General features: G+C 38.8%; 2 protein-coding genes across 2 annotated transcripts in view; both read right to left on the bottom strand.

Annotated features, from left to right (window-relative positions):
• LOC136241648 (uncharacterized) overlaps nt 1-8,110 on the bottom strand; it is a 226,954-nt gene extending 218,844 nt beyond the window's left edge. The window contains exon 1 of the mRNA XM_066032896.1: nt 6,820-8,110. Coding sequence (XP_065888968.1) covers nt 6,820-8,110 — 1,291 coding nt within the window. The remainder of the gene's footprint in view (nt 1-6,819) is intronic.
• The window catches only part of LOC136241637 (uncharacterized), an 86,983-nt gene that overhangs the window by 13,500 nt on the left and 56,575 nt on the right, over nt 1-16,908 (bottom strand). The window contains exon 3 of the mRNA XM_066032886.1: nt 6,820-8,127. Within this exon, the coding sequence (XP_065888958.1) occupies nt 6,820-8,127 (1,308 nt within the window). The remainder of the gene's footprint in view (nt 1-6,819; nt 8,128-16,908) is intronic.

The following is a 16,908-nucleotide window of genomic DNA, read 5'->3' as shown; positions in this document are numbered from 1 at the left end:
GCAACTGAAAAAAAAAAACACTCATGTTTTTGGGGGGTTTAGAAAACCCGGACCGGACCGGACCGGACCAGGTCAACTTCTTCAAGTAAGCTAATTCACACAATAGCTGTAACATGCAATTCATGCAACAGCTAGCTATAATATACACTCTTCACCTTGTATATAGCCACTCTGCCAAGAACATAACTAGCTAGCTACGATGGCTCAGACTGCAACAGCGATCGTGCACGAAACTTCATCCACGATAAAACAACCTAACTAAGCTATTAAAATACTTTCTACTACATTTCACTACACAATCGCTACAAAGCTACTAGCTCTTTCTGTTGTACTCAACTGTTACACATAGTAACCGCCCGAATTTTTTAGAATCGTGATATACAAAGTGAAAGGAACTAAAATAACAACAAACCTCTGCATTTATTTCGGTAGTGATGAATGAGTAATGGAGTATTTGCTACATGTCAAGGTAGGCTTTAAATAGAACAAAACCTTACTACTCCAGAAATCTCTATAAAGCTACCCTGCATGGGCACTAGCTCACCTTTCTTAGTTTAGCCAGTCATCCATGACCATTCCTTTACATCAGTTCAGAGGTTTGCTGTTATCTTAGTTCCTTTCACTTTGTATATCACGATTCTAATAAATTCAGGCGGTTACTAGTGTGTGTAACAGTTTAGTACAGCAGAAAGAGCTTGTAGCTTTGTAGCAATTGTGTAGTGAAATGTAGTAGAAAGTATTTTAATAGCTTAGTTGGGTTGTTTTATCGTGGATGAAGTTTCGTGTGCGATCACTGTTGCAGTCCGGCTGAGCCATCGTAGCTAGCTAATTATTTTCTTGGTAGAGTGGCTACAAGGTGAAGAGTGTATGTTATAGCTAGCTATTGTGTGAATTGTATGTTACAGCTATTGTGTGAATTGGCTTACTTGAAGAAGTTGACCTGGTCCGGTCCGGGTTTTCTAAACCCCCTGTTTTTATGAGTGGGAGGCATGTCATGACATGCTATTTTCAAAGTCAACCACTCATCTCAATATTATTTGTGAAATGTTGCAGCAACTACAGTTTTGCAATCGGTGTTAAAATACTGGAATGTCAACAATCTACAAACAGTACACAACACTAATTATGTCAGTCAGCAACTTACCTACTATTACCTACTTCAAAATCTCTCCTTAAACATTGTTTTCAAAATGTATTTAAAACCTATATCACCAAGCATGGAGTTTGATTGTTGGCTTTAATTTCACTCACCTGAGGCTTACATGTTCTACCACATGATATGTACTGGCATTAGTGCACAGTGTTGTTATACCTTTACTGTTGTTTACATTCTGATGTATGATAACATAATTGAATGTATTTTATTTAGCTATAAGCTAATGGAAATTAATTTTGTTGATACGAACATACCAGCTTTGTGCACTGATCTGAACTGTCTGTGTATAATGACTTAGCACAAAATGAGCTAGTTTAATGTCATGGTTATGCGGCCCAAGAAGCCGGCGCGCCACACCGTGAGTATATTGACAGGAAGGAAGAAAACGTCATTGTCACACCTTTGTATCTTGGTGATACCGTATCCGATTGGAACCACATTTGCTGCAGAGTTGACCGCCAGCTAGGGGAGTCCACATTCCAAATTGGAAGGAAATCGCTCAAGCCATTTTCGAGATACGAGCTGCCACATTTCGGTTTTTTTTCTTCATTTTTTTTTCTTCTTTGTCTTTTCGCACACCTGCAAACATTTCTATAAAACGCAAGCGCGTACTCCGATTGCCTTGAAATTTGGCACAGAGAAAGGGAGTCCAAATGCGAAACCTATTATCAAATTTGGTGCAAATCCGATAAACGGTTCAGGATTTATGACCAATTATTCGCGTAAAACAAGATCGATTTGTTGTCACGCCTACAGAGTAAACCGCTTCATGGAATGAGTTGACAATTGCTATGTAGATGGAGTAACCATCGTAGGAGTGCCTTTTGGTGGTTTGAAAGGAATCGAGATAAAGACCATGGAGATATGACACAAAACCCAACCTGTGTCACAATTACGTGATCGATTTTTATGAATAAAAAAGTATTAGTTTTTACGCCTACTAGGCAAGCCGCTTACAGCAATGAGCTGAAAATCGGTGTATAGTTGGAATAATCTTCATAGAAAGTCCTTGCAGTAGTACAGAAGAATCGGATTACAAACCACTGAGTTATGATTCGAAAGCCAACTCCGTGTAGCAAATGCGAGATCGAGATACTCTAATAGAACAGTCACCCTAATAGAGCATTCAGCAAATTTATTTACTCCATTGTAGAATTCTATTACATTGCAAGTTATTCTGTAGGGAGTTCAGCTGCAAACAATTAATCTTATAGACAGTTCAGCAAGAAGCAAGTCACCCTATAGAGAGTTCAGCTACAAATATATCACTGTAGTGATTCAGAACATTACAAGTCACACTGAAGAGAGTTCAGCTATAAACAAGTCATGCATCCTGTAGAGAGTTCGGCTACACTCTCAAGAGAATTCAGCTACAGACAAGTAACCCTGAAGAGAGTTCAGCTACAGACAAGCCACTTTATAGTTTATACAGTGTTCAGCTACAAGTAAGTCACTCTGTAGAGAATTCAGTTACAAGTAAGTCACTCTGTAGAGAATTCAGCTACAAACAAGTCACTCTGTAAAGAATTTTGCTACAAAAAAGTCACCGTGTAGAGAGTTCTGCAACCAAAATACCACTCTGTAAAGAGTTCAGCTATACAAACAAGTTACTCTGTAGAGAGCTCAGCTAGAAGAAGTCACCCTGTAGAGATCTCAGCTGCAAAGAAACCCTGTAGAGAGATCAACTACAAACAAATCATCCTGCAGAGCATTCGGCTATAAACAAATCACCCTGTAGAAAGTTCAGGTACAAACAAATCACCCTATATACAGTTCAGCTACAAAAACAATCACTCTGTAGAGAGTTCAGCTACAAAGAAACCATCTTGTAGAGAGTTCAGCTACAAACAAGTTACCCTACAGTGAGATCAGTTTGAAACAAGAGATTTCAGCTACAAACAAATCAACCTGTAGAGAGTTCAGCTATGAACAGATCACCCTGTAGAGTGCTCAGCTAGAAACGAGTTACATCAGCTAGAAACAAGTCACACTGTAGAGATTTCAGCAACAAACAGATCATCCTGTAGATAGTTCAGCTAGATACAAGTCACCCTATAGAGAGATCAGCTAGAGGAAGTCACCTTGTAGAGAGATCAGTTAGAAAAAAGCTGCCTTGTAGAGTTCAGTAACAAAGAAACCATCCTGTAGAGAGTTCAGCTACAAACAAATCACCCTGTAGAGAGTTCAGCTGCAAACAAATCACCCTGTAGAGAGTTCATTTACAAACAAACAAACCTGTAGAGAGATCAGCTCGAGGAAGTCATCTTGTAGAGAGATTAGCTAGAAACAAATCACCCTGTAGAGAGATCAGCTGGAAACCAGTCACTTTGTAGAGAGTTCAGTGACAAAGAAACCATCCTGTACAGAGATCAGCTACAAACAAATCACCCTGTAGATAGATCAGCTAGAAACTAGACACAATATAGGGGATTCAGTTACAAGCAAATCACCCTGTAGAGAGTTCGGCTACAAACAAATCAATCTGTGGAGAGATCAGCTAGAGGAGGTCACCTTGTAGAGAGATCAGCTAGAAACACGTAACCTTGTAGAGAGTTCAGTGACAAAGAAACAATCCTGTAGAGAGATCAGCTACAAACAAAACACCTTGTAGAGACTTCAGCTACAAACAAATCAACCTGTAGAGATTTCAGTTACAAACAAATCACCCATTGTAGAGAGATCAGCTACAACCAAATCACCCTGTAGAGAGATCAGCTACAAACAAATCACCCTGTAGAGAGATCAGCTACATCCAAATCACCCTGTAGAGAGATCAGCTAAAAATACATCACCCTGTAGAGAGTTCAGCTACAAATAAATCACCTTGTAGAGAGTTAAGCTATAAACAAATTACCCTGTAGAGAAATCAGCTACAAACAAATCACCTTGTAGAGAGTTCACTTACAAACAAATCTACCTGTAGAGATATCAGTTACAAACAAATCACCCCCTGTAGAGAGATCAGATTACCCTGTAGAGAGTTCAGCTACAAACAAATCACCCTGTAGAGAATTCAGTTACAAACAAATCAACCTGTAGAGAGATCAGCTCGAGGAAGTCACCTTGTAGAGAGATCAGCTAGAAACAAGTCACCTTGTAGAGAGTTCAGTGACAAAGAAACCGTCCTGTAGAGAGATCAGCTAGAAAAAAGTCACCCTGTAGAGAGATCAGCTAGAAACAAGTCACCTTGTAGAGAGTTCAGTGACAAAGAAACCGTCCCGTAGAGAGATCAGCTAGAAAAAAGTCACCCTGTAGAGAGATCAGCTAGAAACAAATCACCCTGTAGAGAGTTCAGCTACAAACAAATCACCCTGTAGATAGATCAGCTAGAAACTAGACACAATATAGGGAATTCAGTTGCAAGCAAATCACCCTGTAGAGAGTTCGGCTACAAACAAATCAATCTGTAGAGAGATCAGCTAGAGGAGGTCACCTTGTAGAGAGATCAGCTTGAAACAAGTCACCTTGTAGAGAGTTCAGTGACAAAGAAACCATCCTGTAGAGAGATCAGCTACAAACAAAACACCTTGTAGAGACTTCAGCTACAAACAAATCAACCTGTAGAGATTTCAGTTACAAGCAAATCACCCATTGTAGAGAGATCAGCTACAACCAAATCACCCTGTAGAGAGATCAGCTAAAAACACATCACCCTGTAGAGAGTTCAGCTATGAATAGATCACCCTGTAGATAGTTCAGCTATACAAGTCACCCTGTGGAGAGATCAGCTAGAAGAAGTCACCGTCTAGAGAGATCAGCTAGAAGCAAGTCACCTTGTAGAGAGTTCAGCTACAAAGAAACCATCCTGTAGAGAATTCAGCTACAAACAAATCACCCTGTAGAGTGTTCAGCTAGATAAAAGTCACCGTACAGAGAGATCAGGTCACCCTATAGAGAGATCAGCTAGAAGAAGTCACCTTGTAGAGAGTTCAGCTACAAAGAACACACTCTGTAGAGAGTTCAGCTAGAAACATGTTACTCTATAGATAGATCAACTAGAAACAAGTCACCCTGTAGAGATTTCAGTTACAAACAGATCATCCTGTAGATAGTTCAGCTAGATACAAGTCACATTGTAGAGAGATCAGCTAGAGGAAGTCATCTTGTAGAGAGATAAGCTAAAACAAGTCACCTTGTAGAGAGTTCAGTTCCAAAGAACCCACTCTGTAGAAAGTTCAGCTATAAACAAGTTACCCTATATAGAGATTAGCTAGAAAGAAGCCTGTAGAAAGCTCGGCTACAATCAAATTAATTACCTCGCGGAGAGTTCAGCTACAAACAAACCACTTTATAGAGAGGTGAGCTAGAAACAAGTCACCTTGTAGAGAGGTCAGCTACAAGGAAACCATCCTGTAGTTCAGCTACATTTCAAGTCACCCAGTAGAGAGATCAGTTGCAAAGAAATTATCCTGTGGGGAATAATTGGCATCTAATAAATAAAATTATATGTATATAATTTGTATAATTACTATATAGTAGAATCAAAAATAGTTGAAGTATTAAAAATTGTCTTTAAGTTCTTTTCTTCTTCCTGTGGTAAATAAAAAGAAACAGATGGGTTAAAAAAGCCCCAAAGCCAGCCATAGGCCGGCTTTGCAATATACAAATACAAAAAGAAGTGATATCTAATCAAACACAGCCAAGCTGTAAAAATAAGGTGCGGCCTCCAAAAAAGGCCATGGTGAAAAAAGATGTGAAATCCAAGGTGGCGGCCAAGAAATGGCTGTGATGGTAGGTTAATGGCAAAATTTTTAATTACGACAATTCAAGTGAATTTAGTGCCGAATCCTAGTGGAGGAGGCAATGCAAATTCACCTGAATTGTCGTAATTAAAATTTTTGCCATTAACCTACCATCACAGCAATTTCTAGGCCGCCACCTTGGATTTCACATCTTTTTTCACCATGGCCTTTTTGAGGGGCTGCACCTTTTTTTTACAGCTTGGCTGTTTTTGATTAGATAATTAATAACTCATGTAGAGTAAGACTAGCTTTGCACATCTGTGATGTTCTTTTAGCATTGGCCAATAATTTTAAGGTTTCTATGATGTTAGTGATGCTATCTCTTTGATTTCTTCTCCATGGCGTTAATGTAAATCAACACCTATGTGGTAGTAGAAAAAGAAACAGGAGACAAAGAAGGACAAGGTGCATGCATTGTAGCTGCTGTGGTTAGTGAAATGCAAAAATAAAAGCATTTTAAAACAGCATCAAACAGTATAGAATCAACCATGTAGCTCTAACCATCGTCAAGTTTTGCTTGGCTGAAGGCACCAGTCATATAGTTAATCAGTTACTTTTAAAAAAAATTTAGTTTATAGAAACTTGTTATAAAGGTTTGAGCCCACTCTGAAGACATTTCTGGGTTTGATTATATTGCCAAGCTGGTATGAAGGATAAGTGAGGCTGGCTTCTTGGGTGACATTTTTAGGTAAGAAAGTCCAAACTTCATCATCCCTACTATACAGTACTATCATACATACTGAATAATAACATTGGTTAAAAAGTTTAAAATCAGAGCAGACTGGTTTGTACTGTTGATAAATGCTGTACAAAGATGTAGTAACACAAACCACAAAACTTCATTGTAAGGAAGATGCATAAGTCTGAACACATATTAAGTACATCATAAGTATTTACATACATAAGTTTGTGAGTACTAACCTGTAGAGGGTCCAAACATGCTGTATCCTCCAGGATGTCCATAAGAATGATGATGTCCCCATCCATACACAAGTAAATACATGCTAGCAATAGTATTATGGTGAGCAAGTTCAGCCACACCCTCTGTTATATTAACTTGTACACCATAAGCTTCAGTAACATTATTAACCATAATTGGTACCCATTGCTGTGTGTCTAGTGACCTGTTCACCCCTCCTGATATCAGGTAGATCATGTCAGGTTGATAATACTGTGCTAACACTATGATGTTAATAAAGTTTACAAACCGGTAGTTGTGAGGACTTGGATCTTGAAACGTAGAAAAGTGAAATTTGTTATTGTAATAATTTGTGGCAGGTACTAGTGTCATTATTGGGTCACCAGTAATATCATCATCAAGCTGCCCATGACTGAACTGAACAACTAATATTTCTTTACTGGAATAAATAGCACAATGTTCTTGCAGTGACAGAGTTTTGTTAAAAGATTTCCCATCATCAATTATATAAGTCTCTCTTTGATTGTTACAGTAAAAATCAATAATAGTGAAGTTAAATGCTGCCACTATTTTAATAGTATACGACATTCTGGTGGCTAATGGTGCAACGTAGTATGCTCTACCCCATAATGTAGTAGGTGGAACTTGTTCTATTAAGTGTTCACAGCTAGCAACATTATTTGGTACTCTACCACACTCATGACCACTCAACACAGATACTGGTTTGTCTGTAACAATTTTAGTTCCAGTTAAGTCATCAAGTGATTTAATCAACACAGTCTGAAACCTCTTGATCACAAAGGAGTACTGTATATTAACAGTAATATTAACTGTAGACTCACTAATACTAACAGTGACCGGTTGTGTGACTGTCAACCTCATTATTGTATTATTCTCTGTGCCAACTACTAAAATTGTGCCACTACCTTGCAATATATTTGGTCTAGGTACAGATATCCCATAATACACATATTCATCCACAGACAAGCTTTTAATGGGTAAACAGAGAAATGTATCAGTACTATGATGTCTGAAATTCTGACCGATCACGGTAACCTTATCACTACCAATCATCAAGTGAATTCCTTTATTCTGATCATTATGCGATGATGTTATCAAAGTGTATGGAAAATTGACAATGACCTCCCTATCATTCAGAACTGTACCATTAGCATAATATCCCACTCCCGGAGCCTCAACTGAATAGTTTACCGCTTGTGAATCGAAAGATATTATTATGATTGATATTTCTGGCCAATTCAAGTTGTTAAAAAATCCAAAGTAGTAATCCATCTTTACAGAACTGCTACCTACAATCATAATTACAAAAATACAGTACTTTATGTACACTGGTTGATGCACATTCACAATAATGGCAGAATAATTAATCCGATTTGTTAGGCTCACAACAAAACCTATATACTGTAACTTTATTATGTAAACGTTTGTATAGTTCAACAGTGCAAATATACAAAGAATTGCACCAATGCTACTTGTATGAAAATACACTGTAAAGTACAAAGCGTGCATGCAGCAGAGATGATGAACGCAGCAGAGATGATGAATACAGTGAGACACAACCAAGTGCTATATATGGACATCAACAATGAGGTCATGCATTGTATAGAACAGTTACTGCAAAAATATTAATCCTAATACCATAACATCAGTTTCATTGCCCATACAAAAGTCCCTATACCAGCAGTGGAATTAATTCCTAATTTCAATGTTATCAGAGTAAAAGTTGTAATTGTAATTTCGTTGGCTAGAGTATGTGCTATATTGTAGTACTGTTGCTTTGCAATGGTTGTTAAGACCCAAAATGCTTATTACCTTGGAAATGGTCTCCATGGAAATGGTTGTTAAGGTAACCATGCCTGCAGTGGCCTATATAGGCTATTCTGATTTGACTCTATTTGAACCATACCAACCAGACCCTAACAACCTTTGCCTGGCAACCAAAGTACATAACTTGGAATAGAACGAGTGTCAGTGAAATTTGGGACAAATACCACTCTTGTTGTATTGAAAATGGAAATTTCAATGCAGCACTCATGGTATTTATCCCAAATTTCACTGCTACCCATGGCATTAGTAGTACTAATAGTACAATCAACCTACCTTGGAAGGAATATAATTTGTTATAAAACACTAGTGCAAATAAATACAGGCACTTTATCATAGCCATAGCCATGAACAAGCTAGCACATAATTATAAAGTATTTATTGGTTATTGCACAGATCCTTTAGCTTTGGTATTAGATCTGTAGGTACTTTTTCTGTATTGGTAGAGTACTACATAATAGTTAGACATTGAAACACAGGATTCTACGGAATTTAGTAACATGAAAGGCCAGGGAAATACTACAGGGACTGAGGGTTTCTATATTCCATGGAACCTTGTGTTTCAAAGTAATGGTGTGTGATATATCGAAAAATAATGGACATAGTGATAATTTTTGTTATCATTATCACATCGAATTCGATATTGCAAATGCTGATTTTGATATTAATTAGATATTATCAGTATAATTTATCGAGAAATTGTTTGATAAAGTTACAGTGTTTTGTTCCATGATTGCACAATTGCACTAGAAATGAAGGTCAGTTCTGTGCAATTTAGCAATTTTAAAAGCTTATCTACTAGTTTCCTAGCTCCAAAAATGGGTTTTCATCTACGGACACCAAACGATTGATAGCCCAAATTTCCTCACACCACAGTAGTAATCATCCATCGACAAAGAAGTTACATACGAAGTATGGTTAAGTTGTGACATCTCTAACCATCTGGGTGAGCATGATATAGGGAAAAATTAGCCGGAAATCACACCTTGATTATATAACTTGTCCACTCAACTGCTTAAAAATAGATATCTCGGTGTAAAACAACTGTATGATCCCTAAAGTACGGCTAGAAGGGAGGTTATCGTCATCAGGAATGGTAAAATAAAATTTAATGGCGCTAAGGAAATTACAATTAAGTTCACGTGATTTCTGCCATCTAAACACTTGATGTCTTACGCAGTGCTACGACAACTGTGACAACTGTTATTTTATCCCTCAATACAAATATTGCCTGCCCAGTAATAAACGAATAAAAATTTAATGTAGACAGTGTATATCATTACTCACACCGAAGCCTACACTGTTAATACAGAAGTGGTCATAACACATTAACACAGGTGTGATATTGCTGTCCAAACTGGCACATCTTTACAAGAGTAGTACGCACACCACATCAATCACACTGATAATAGTGTGACCAGAAATGTGCAACTGAAAAAAAGTACTCATGTTTTTAGGAGTGGGAGGCATGTCATGACATGCTATTTTCAAAGTCAACCACTCATCTCAATATTATTTGTGAAATGCTGCAGCAACTACAGTTTTGCAATCGGTGTTAAAATACTGGAATGTCAACAATCTACAAACAGTACACAACACTAATTATGTCAGTCAGCAACTTACCTACTTTTACCTACCTCAAAATCTCTACTTAAACATTGTTTTCAAAATGTATTTAAAACCTATATCAACAAGCATGGAGTTTGATTGTGGGCTTTAATTTCACTCACCTGAGGCTTACATGTTCTACTGCATGATATGTACTGGCATTAGTGCACAGTACATATCATGCAGTTATCCCTTTACTGTTGTTTACATTCTGATGTATGATAACATAATTGAATGTATTTTATTTAGTTATAAGCTAATGGAAATTAATTTTGTTGATACGAACATACCAGCTTTGTGCACCGATCTGAACTGTCTGTGTGTAATGGCTTAGCACAAAATGAGCTAGTTTAATGTCATGGCTATATGAAGACACACGGTAGTGTGTCGTGCGGCCCAAGAGCCGGCGCGCCACACCGTGAGTATATTGACAGGAAGAAAGAAAACGTCATTTTCACACCTTTGTATCTCGGTGATACCTTATCCGATTGGAACCAAATTTGCTGCAGGGCTGTCCGCCTGCAAGGGGAGTCCACATTCCAAATTGGAAGGAAATCGCTCAAGCCATTTCCGAGATACAAGCAGCCAAAGTTTCGTTTTTTTTCTTCTTGGTTTTTTTTTTTCTTCTTTGTCTTTTCGCACACTTGCAAAAATTTCTATAAAACGCAAGCGCGTACTCCGATTGCCTTGAAATTTGGCACAGAGAAAGGGAGTCCAAAAGCGAATCCTATTATCAAATTTGGTACAAATCCGATGAACGGTTCAGGATTTATGACCAATTATTCGCGTAAAACAAGATCGATTTGTTGTCATGCCTACAGGGTAAACCGCTTCATGGAATGAGCTGAAAATCGGTTTGTGGATAGATCAACTATTGTAGGAGTGCCTTATGGTGGTTTGAAAGCAATCAAAATAAAGATCACGGAAATATGACACGAAACCGAAGGTATGGCTGATCGTAAAAGAGAAAATAACAAGCAACATCTGATCCAGCCCATAACAACAGCGTAATGTTCATTCCTCTTCTCTGAAATGAGGGAAGCTAAACGTATATTAAAACAATTGCTTGCTCAACCATCCCACCAGTTGCTGAGAAAACCAGAGGAGTAAAGTTCCATGCTCCACCTCATGAATGCGAGCTTCATATGTGTTCTTTTGGTGTTCTCATGACAACAATAGGTGGCTCTTGGAGCAGAGGAGCGATTAGTAGGTGCATGAGGATTAAACACTTTAACATCTACATAAAATTTTTCACATCTACCACCCCAAAAATCATTCATGCAAACATCTAAGTGAGCCCCATCTTCCGTGTTTAGGGTGGCATGATCAAAAGATTCTCCAAAAATGGGCTGCAAAGTTGGTTCAACTTGCACCTCATGGCATACCTCTGTAAGTAAAGAAGCTGTCAAATTGCAAATTTCATTATGTCTAATGGTTAGGAATCCACCTTTGGGGCAAGAAAAAGCATGTTCGATGGAAAATTTTACCCCACAAGGGCAATGATGAGGAAGTCGAACAGGATCCCAGCCATATCAGAGAGCAATGGCATCATGAAATGCAGTCTTGTGAAGAGCAAACTCATGCTTCTGAACTGGAAGTACTGTAAGCCAGTTGGAAGCACCCCTTTCAGAAGCCAACTCCAAAGCTCTCTTCAAACTTGGTGGTGCCTGCTCTATTAGAGCATCCTTAGTAGAAACTATTGCATTGGATTTTGAGTGTTTAACAGCAGACCTTAATGACAGTTGAGTGCTTCAAACATCATCCAAACATAGGCCTGATTGAGACAAAAGCAGTGACTGTAAAGGACCAGTGACCCTAGTGGAAGCATCATAATCGACAGATAACTGAACAGGATTAACTATTCCCAAACCACCAAACCTTGCAGGAAGGGAAAGTAAGTTCCTCTCTAAATCTCCTGGGGGTAATCGCCCTGTCACAGCAGGAATAAAAATCTGATGGACACAGACTTCCAACGGTTCATAGTAGCTGCTAACATCAGGAATAGTCCTAGCAATAAACAGCCATTTGCTGATAAGGCCATGCATAAAAGCGAAATAGGCAGAATGTGATTGGGACCAGGCAATAGCAGCCAAAAGAGTCAGCTCTTCTATCCATAAGTTTACTTTCTTAGCAACATAATCAGCAATGTAGGAGGCAGTTCCTATTGCAGCCCCCAGGTAAGGCCTGCCCTCAGCAGTAATGTTAACATTGATGTCAGCAAGCACTTGATGTGCTTGCTCCAAATGCTGAGGCTTCACCACCAACCATGTCTTCTTAACATTAGAGTAATAGCCATAGAGTGGTCCCAACTGAGAAAGCTTATCCCACCAAATGCGAAGGTCATGAAGTGCACCACATGTACTGGCATCATCAGCATACCAGGCTTGCTTAACCATGTCAGGCAGTCTCTGGTTAAGTGGTATAATAGCCAGCGCATAGAAAGGCATGGCTAGAGGATCTCCCTGAGTGGTTCCTTCATTAGAGTAAAGAATATCTAATCCAAAACAGCCAAGCTGTAAAAAAAGTGTGCGGCCCTCAAAAAGGCTATGGTGAAAAAAGATGTGAAATCCAAGGTGGCAGCCAAGAAATGGCTGTGATGGTAGGTTAATGGCAAAATTTTAATAACGACAATTCAGGTGAATTTTGTGCCAACACCAAGTGGCACCAGATTCACCTGAATTGTCGTTATTAAAATTTTTACCATTAACCTACCATCACAGCCATTTCTTGGCCGCCACCTTGGATTTTTCACCATAGCCTTTTTGAGGGCCGCACACTTTTTTTACAGCTTGGCTGTTTTGGATTAGATTTCACTTCTTTTTGTATTTGCATACCTATGGCCAGCTTTAGGACTTTTTTAACCTATATTTTTTCTTTGCCACAAGAAGAAGAAAAGATGAAGCAGATGTACTTTAGATATTTCTGATTTTATCAGTAAATGTACAAATTATATATATAATACATATATTTATCACAGAACTCTCCATGGTAGTTTCTTTGTAACTAAACACTCTACAAGGTGACTTCTTCTAGCTGCTCTCTCTACAGGGTGAATTGTTTGTAGCTGAACGATCTACAAGGTAACTTCTTCTAGTTGATCTCTCTACAGGATGATTTGTTTGTAGCTGAATTCTGTACAGGTGATTTGTTTGCAGCTGAGTTCTTTGGAGAATGGTTTCTTTGTAGCTGAACTCTCTACAAGGTAACTTCTTCTAGCTGATGTCTCTACAGGGTCACTAGTTTATAGTTGAGCTATCTACATGGTGGTTTCTTAGGACACTTCTTCTAGCTGATCTCTCTACAGGGAGATTTGTTTGTAGCTGAACTCTCTACAGGTGATTTGTTTGCAGCTGAACTCTCTACATGATGGTTTCTTTGCAGCTGAACTCTCTACAAGGTAACTTCTTCTAGCTGATCTCTCTGCAGGGTGATTTGTTTGTAGCTGAATTCTGTATATAGGTGATTTGTTTGCAGCTGAGCCCTTCACAGAATGGTTTATTTGTAGCTTAACTCTCTACAAGGTAACTTCTTGAAGCAGATGTCTCTACAGGGTCACTAGTTTGTAGCTGAATTCTCTACATGGTGGTTTCTTTGTAACTGAACTCTCTAAAAGGTAACTCCTTCTAGCTGATCTTTCTACAGGGTGATTTGTTTGTAGCTGAATTCTGTACAGGTGATTTGTTTGCAGCTGAGCTCTTTACAGAATGGTTTTTTTGTAGCTGAACTCTCTACAAGGAAACTTCTTCTAGCTGAACTCTCTACAGGTGATTTGTTTGCAGCTGAACTCTCTACATGATGGTTTCTTTTTAAATGAACTCTCTACAAGGTAACTTCTTCTAGCTGATCTCTCTACAGGGAGATTTGTTTGTAGCTGCTCTCTCTACATGATGGTTTCTTTGTAGCTGAACTCTCTGCAAGGTAACTTCTTCTATTGATCTCTCTGCAGGGCGATTTGTTTGTAGCTGAACTCTCTACATGGTGGTTTCTTTGTAGCTGAACTCTACTCTTCTAGCTGAACTATCTCTTTCCATAGTTGCATGAACTCCCTACTTCTAGCTGATCTATCTGCAGGGTGAATTGTTTGTAGCTGATCTTTCTACAGGGTGACTTGTTTGTAGCTGATCTCTATACAGGTTACTTGTTTCTAGCTGATCTCTTAAATTCTCTTCAGGGTGACTGCTCTATTAGGATGACTGCTCTATTAGAGTACCTCGATCTCGCACTTGCTACACCAAGTTGGATTTCGTGTTATAACTCCGTGGCTTTAAGTCTGATTCTTCTACACCATTGAAGAGCCTTTCTAAGATGATTACTCCATCTGTACAGCAATTTTCAAAGCATTACCCCAAGCGGTTTTTCTGGTAGGTGTGGCAAACAGTCGTTTTTTTTATTAGCTAATCTCGATTGCGTAATTGTTACACACTGTTGGTTTTTTCGTTGTATCTTCCTGGTTTTTAGCTCGATTCCTTTCAAATCACACAAGGTGTGAGGTTTAATAGTTAACCTATTCACCCACCAATTTTCAGCTTCTTCCCATACGCGGTTTACCCTGTAGGCGTGACAACATATTGGTATTATTTTTAGTGAATAATCGCTCATAACTCTTTGCCTGTTTATCGTATTCCAGCCAAAGTTGGTGCCCAGATGCGCCGTTATATCCCCCTTCTGTGTGCCAAATTGCAGGGTAATCGGATATGGCGTTCGCGTTTTATAGCAGTTTTTGTAAGTGTGCGAAAAGAGGAAGAAAAATAAGAAAAAAAAACCAAGAAACTAAGCCAATTTTTGAAGTCGCATATCTCGGGAAACCTTGAAGCGATTTCGATAAAACTTAGAATGTGGTGTGCTGAAGTTGGAGGAAGTGTCCACAGCAAAAATCGTCTTGTTTCATCAAGGCAGTACAGAGCTACGGAGGTGCGAAAAGTGCGTTTTGGTTCTTCTTGTCAATATACTCACGGGTGTTGCGCGCCGGCTTCTTGGGCCGCACGACACACTACCATGTGTCTTGATCCTAATTAATATATAAGGGAGCAGGATGACGGTAAGTGTTAACTAGTATTGAGAAGAAAGCAGGACATATGTGCTGGATGTTGTGTAAAGCCACGTTTCTATTAAGTGAATTGAATGCGTTACTTTCATCCACTAGCAGCATTCCCTCAGTATGATCATTTGAAAACATTGTCCTCATTGAATGAATGGCTGCCTCAACACCAGACATTTGCCCTGCACATAGCTGAATTGTACCTGCAACACGTTGAATATCATATCTGATAATTGATAGAGTAGCCTTAGCAATGATACGCCAGACCACCTCACCCACACCAATTGGTCGGAAACCTCGGTTCTTGTCCAGAGCAATGAGTCTGCAGGCAATCAATGGAGAGATAATAACTGGGTCAACAAAAGATGTACACAATCTTCAAGCCAAAATAGCAATGGAACAACACAGTTCTCCTGAAACTGACCCAAAAGCAGAACAGAAACGTCTCCATCCATAGGCATCAACTCCAGATGGTCCAGCTGCCCCTGAGGTATAATATGCAATGCAGCCTCATGGACCACAGTACCATCAAGGCCATCAAAACTAACCGGATGATAATCAGGCACAGTAGAAGAATCAGAAATCAAACAATCTGCATGTAGAGGAGCAGCAGTGGGATGTTTGTCCATAAGTATATCACACACAGTTTTGCCAGTGGTGTCCAATTCTCCATCATCTGTATGGGATGAGCTCTCTGAAAGCTTAACACAAGTAAGGCAAAATTTTCCAACCACAATGATCGTATTGAGAGGTGACTTTAATTGCCCTGGGGTGGATTGGTCGTCTGGTTCACTTATGGACTCTTACGTAACATCAACTTTCCGAGAATCCTTGATAACACTAGTTCATGATTTTATGTTGGAACAAACTGTTAATTTGCCAACCAGAGGTAATAACATTTTAGATTTGTGCTTTACCACCCACCCTGACTATATCCATCAGTGTATAACAGTATCAGGCTTCAGTGACCATGAGGCAGTTATTGTAGAACTGGCCAATCTTTAGGTTGGCCACAAGAATGTTCAGAAGAAAATATACCTTTATAATAGAGCAAACTGGGATATAATTAGGGAAAAGGTCTCCACAGTTTCAGACATGTATTTAACTTTGAATGAAAATAGCTCTAGAACTGTGGAACAAAATTGGAACTTTATTCATGAAAGTATTCTACAAATCGTTAAAGACCATATTCCAGCTAAGCAAATATCTACATCAAGTCGCTTACCAAGGATGACCTCTCAACTCAAAAGGCTGATTAAAAGAAAACAACATTTGTATAAGCGAGCTAAAAGATTTAAACGCCCTTCTGATTGGAAAGCATATAAAGACATGCAATCCCAAGTACGATCTGCTTTAAAGCAACAGCGACTTAAATATCTTACTAGTAGTCTAAACTCAGATTGTGACAACAACAGAAGAAAAACATTTTGGAGGTTTATAAAGTCTCAAAAGCAGGATACAACTGGCATTAGCACATTACAGACACCTATTGATCAAGTAACTACACCCAAAGAAATTGCAGAAACTTTAAATAACCAGTTTAAATCTGTCTTTACAGAAGAAGACTTGGAAAGCATCCCTGAAATGCCAGCATCCTCAT

Source organism: Dysidea avara, chromosome 1 (genome assembly GCF_963678975.1).
Source record: "Dysidea avara chromosome 1, odDysAvar1.4, whole genome shotgun sequence".
Classification (NCBI taxonomy): Eukaryota; Metazoa; Porifera; class Demospongiae; order Dictyoceratida; family Dysideidae; genus Dysidea; species Dysidea avara.
This window is presented reverse-complemented; position numbering and strand designations above follow the sequence as displayed.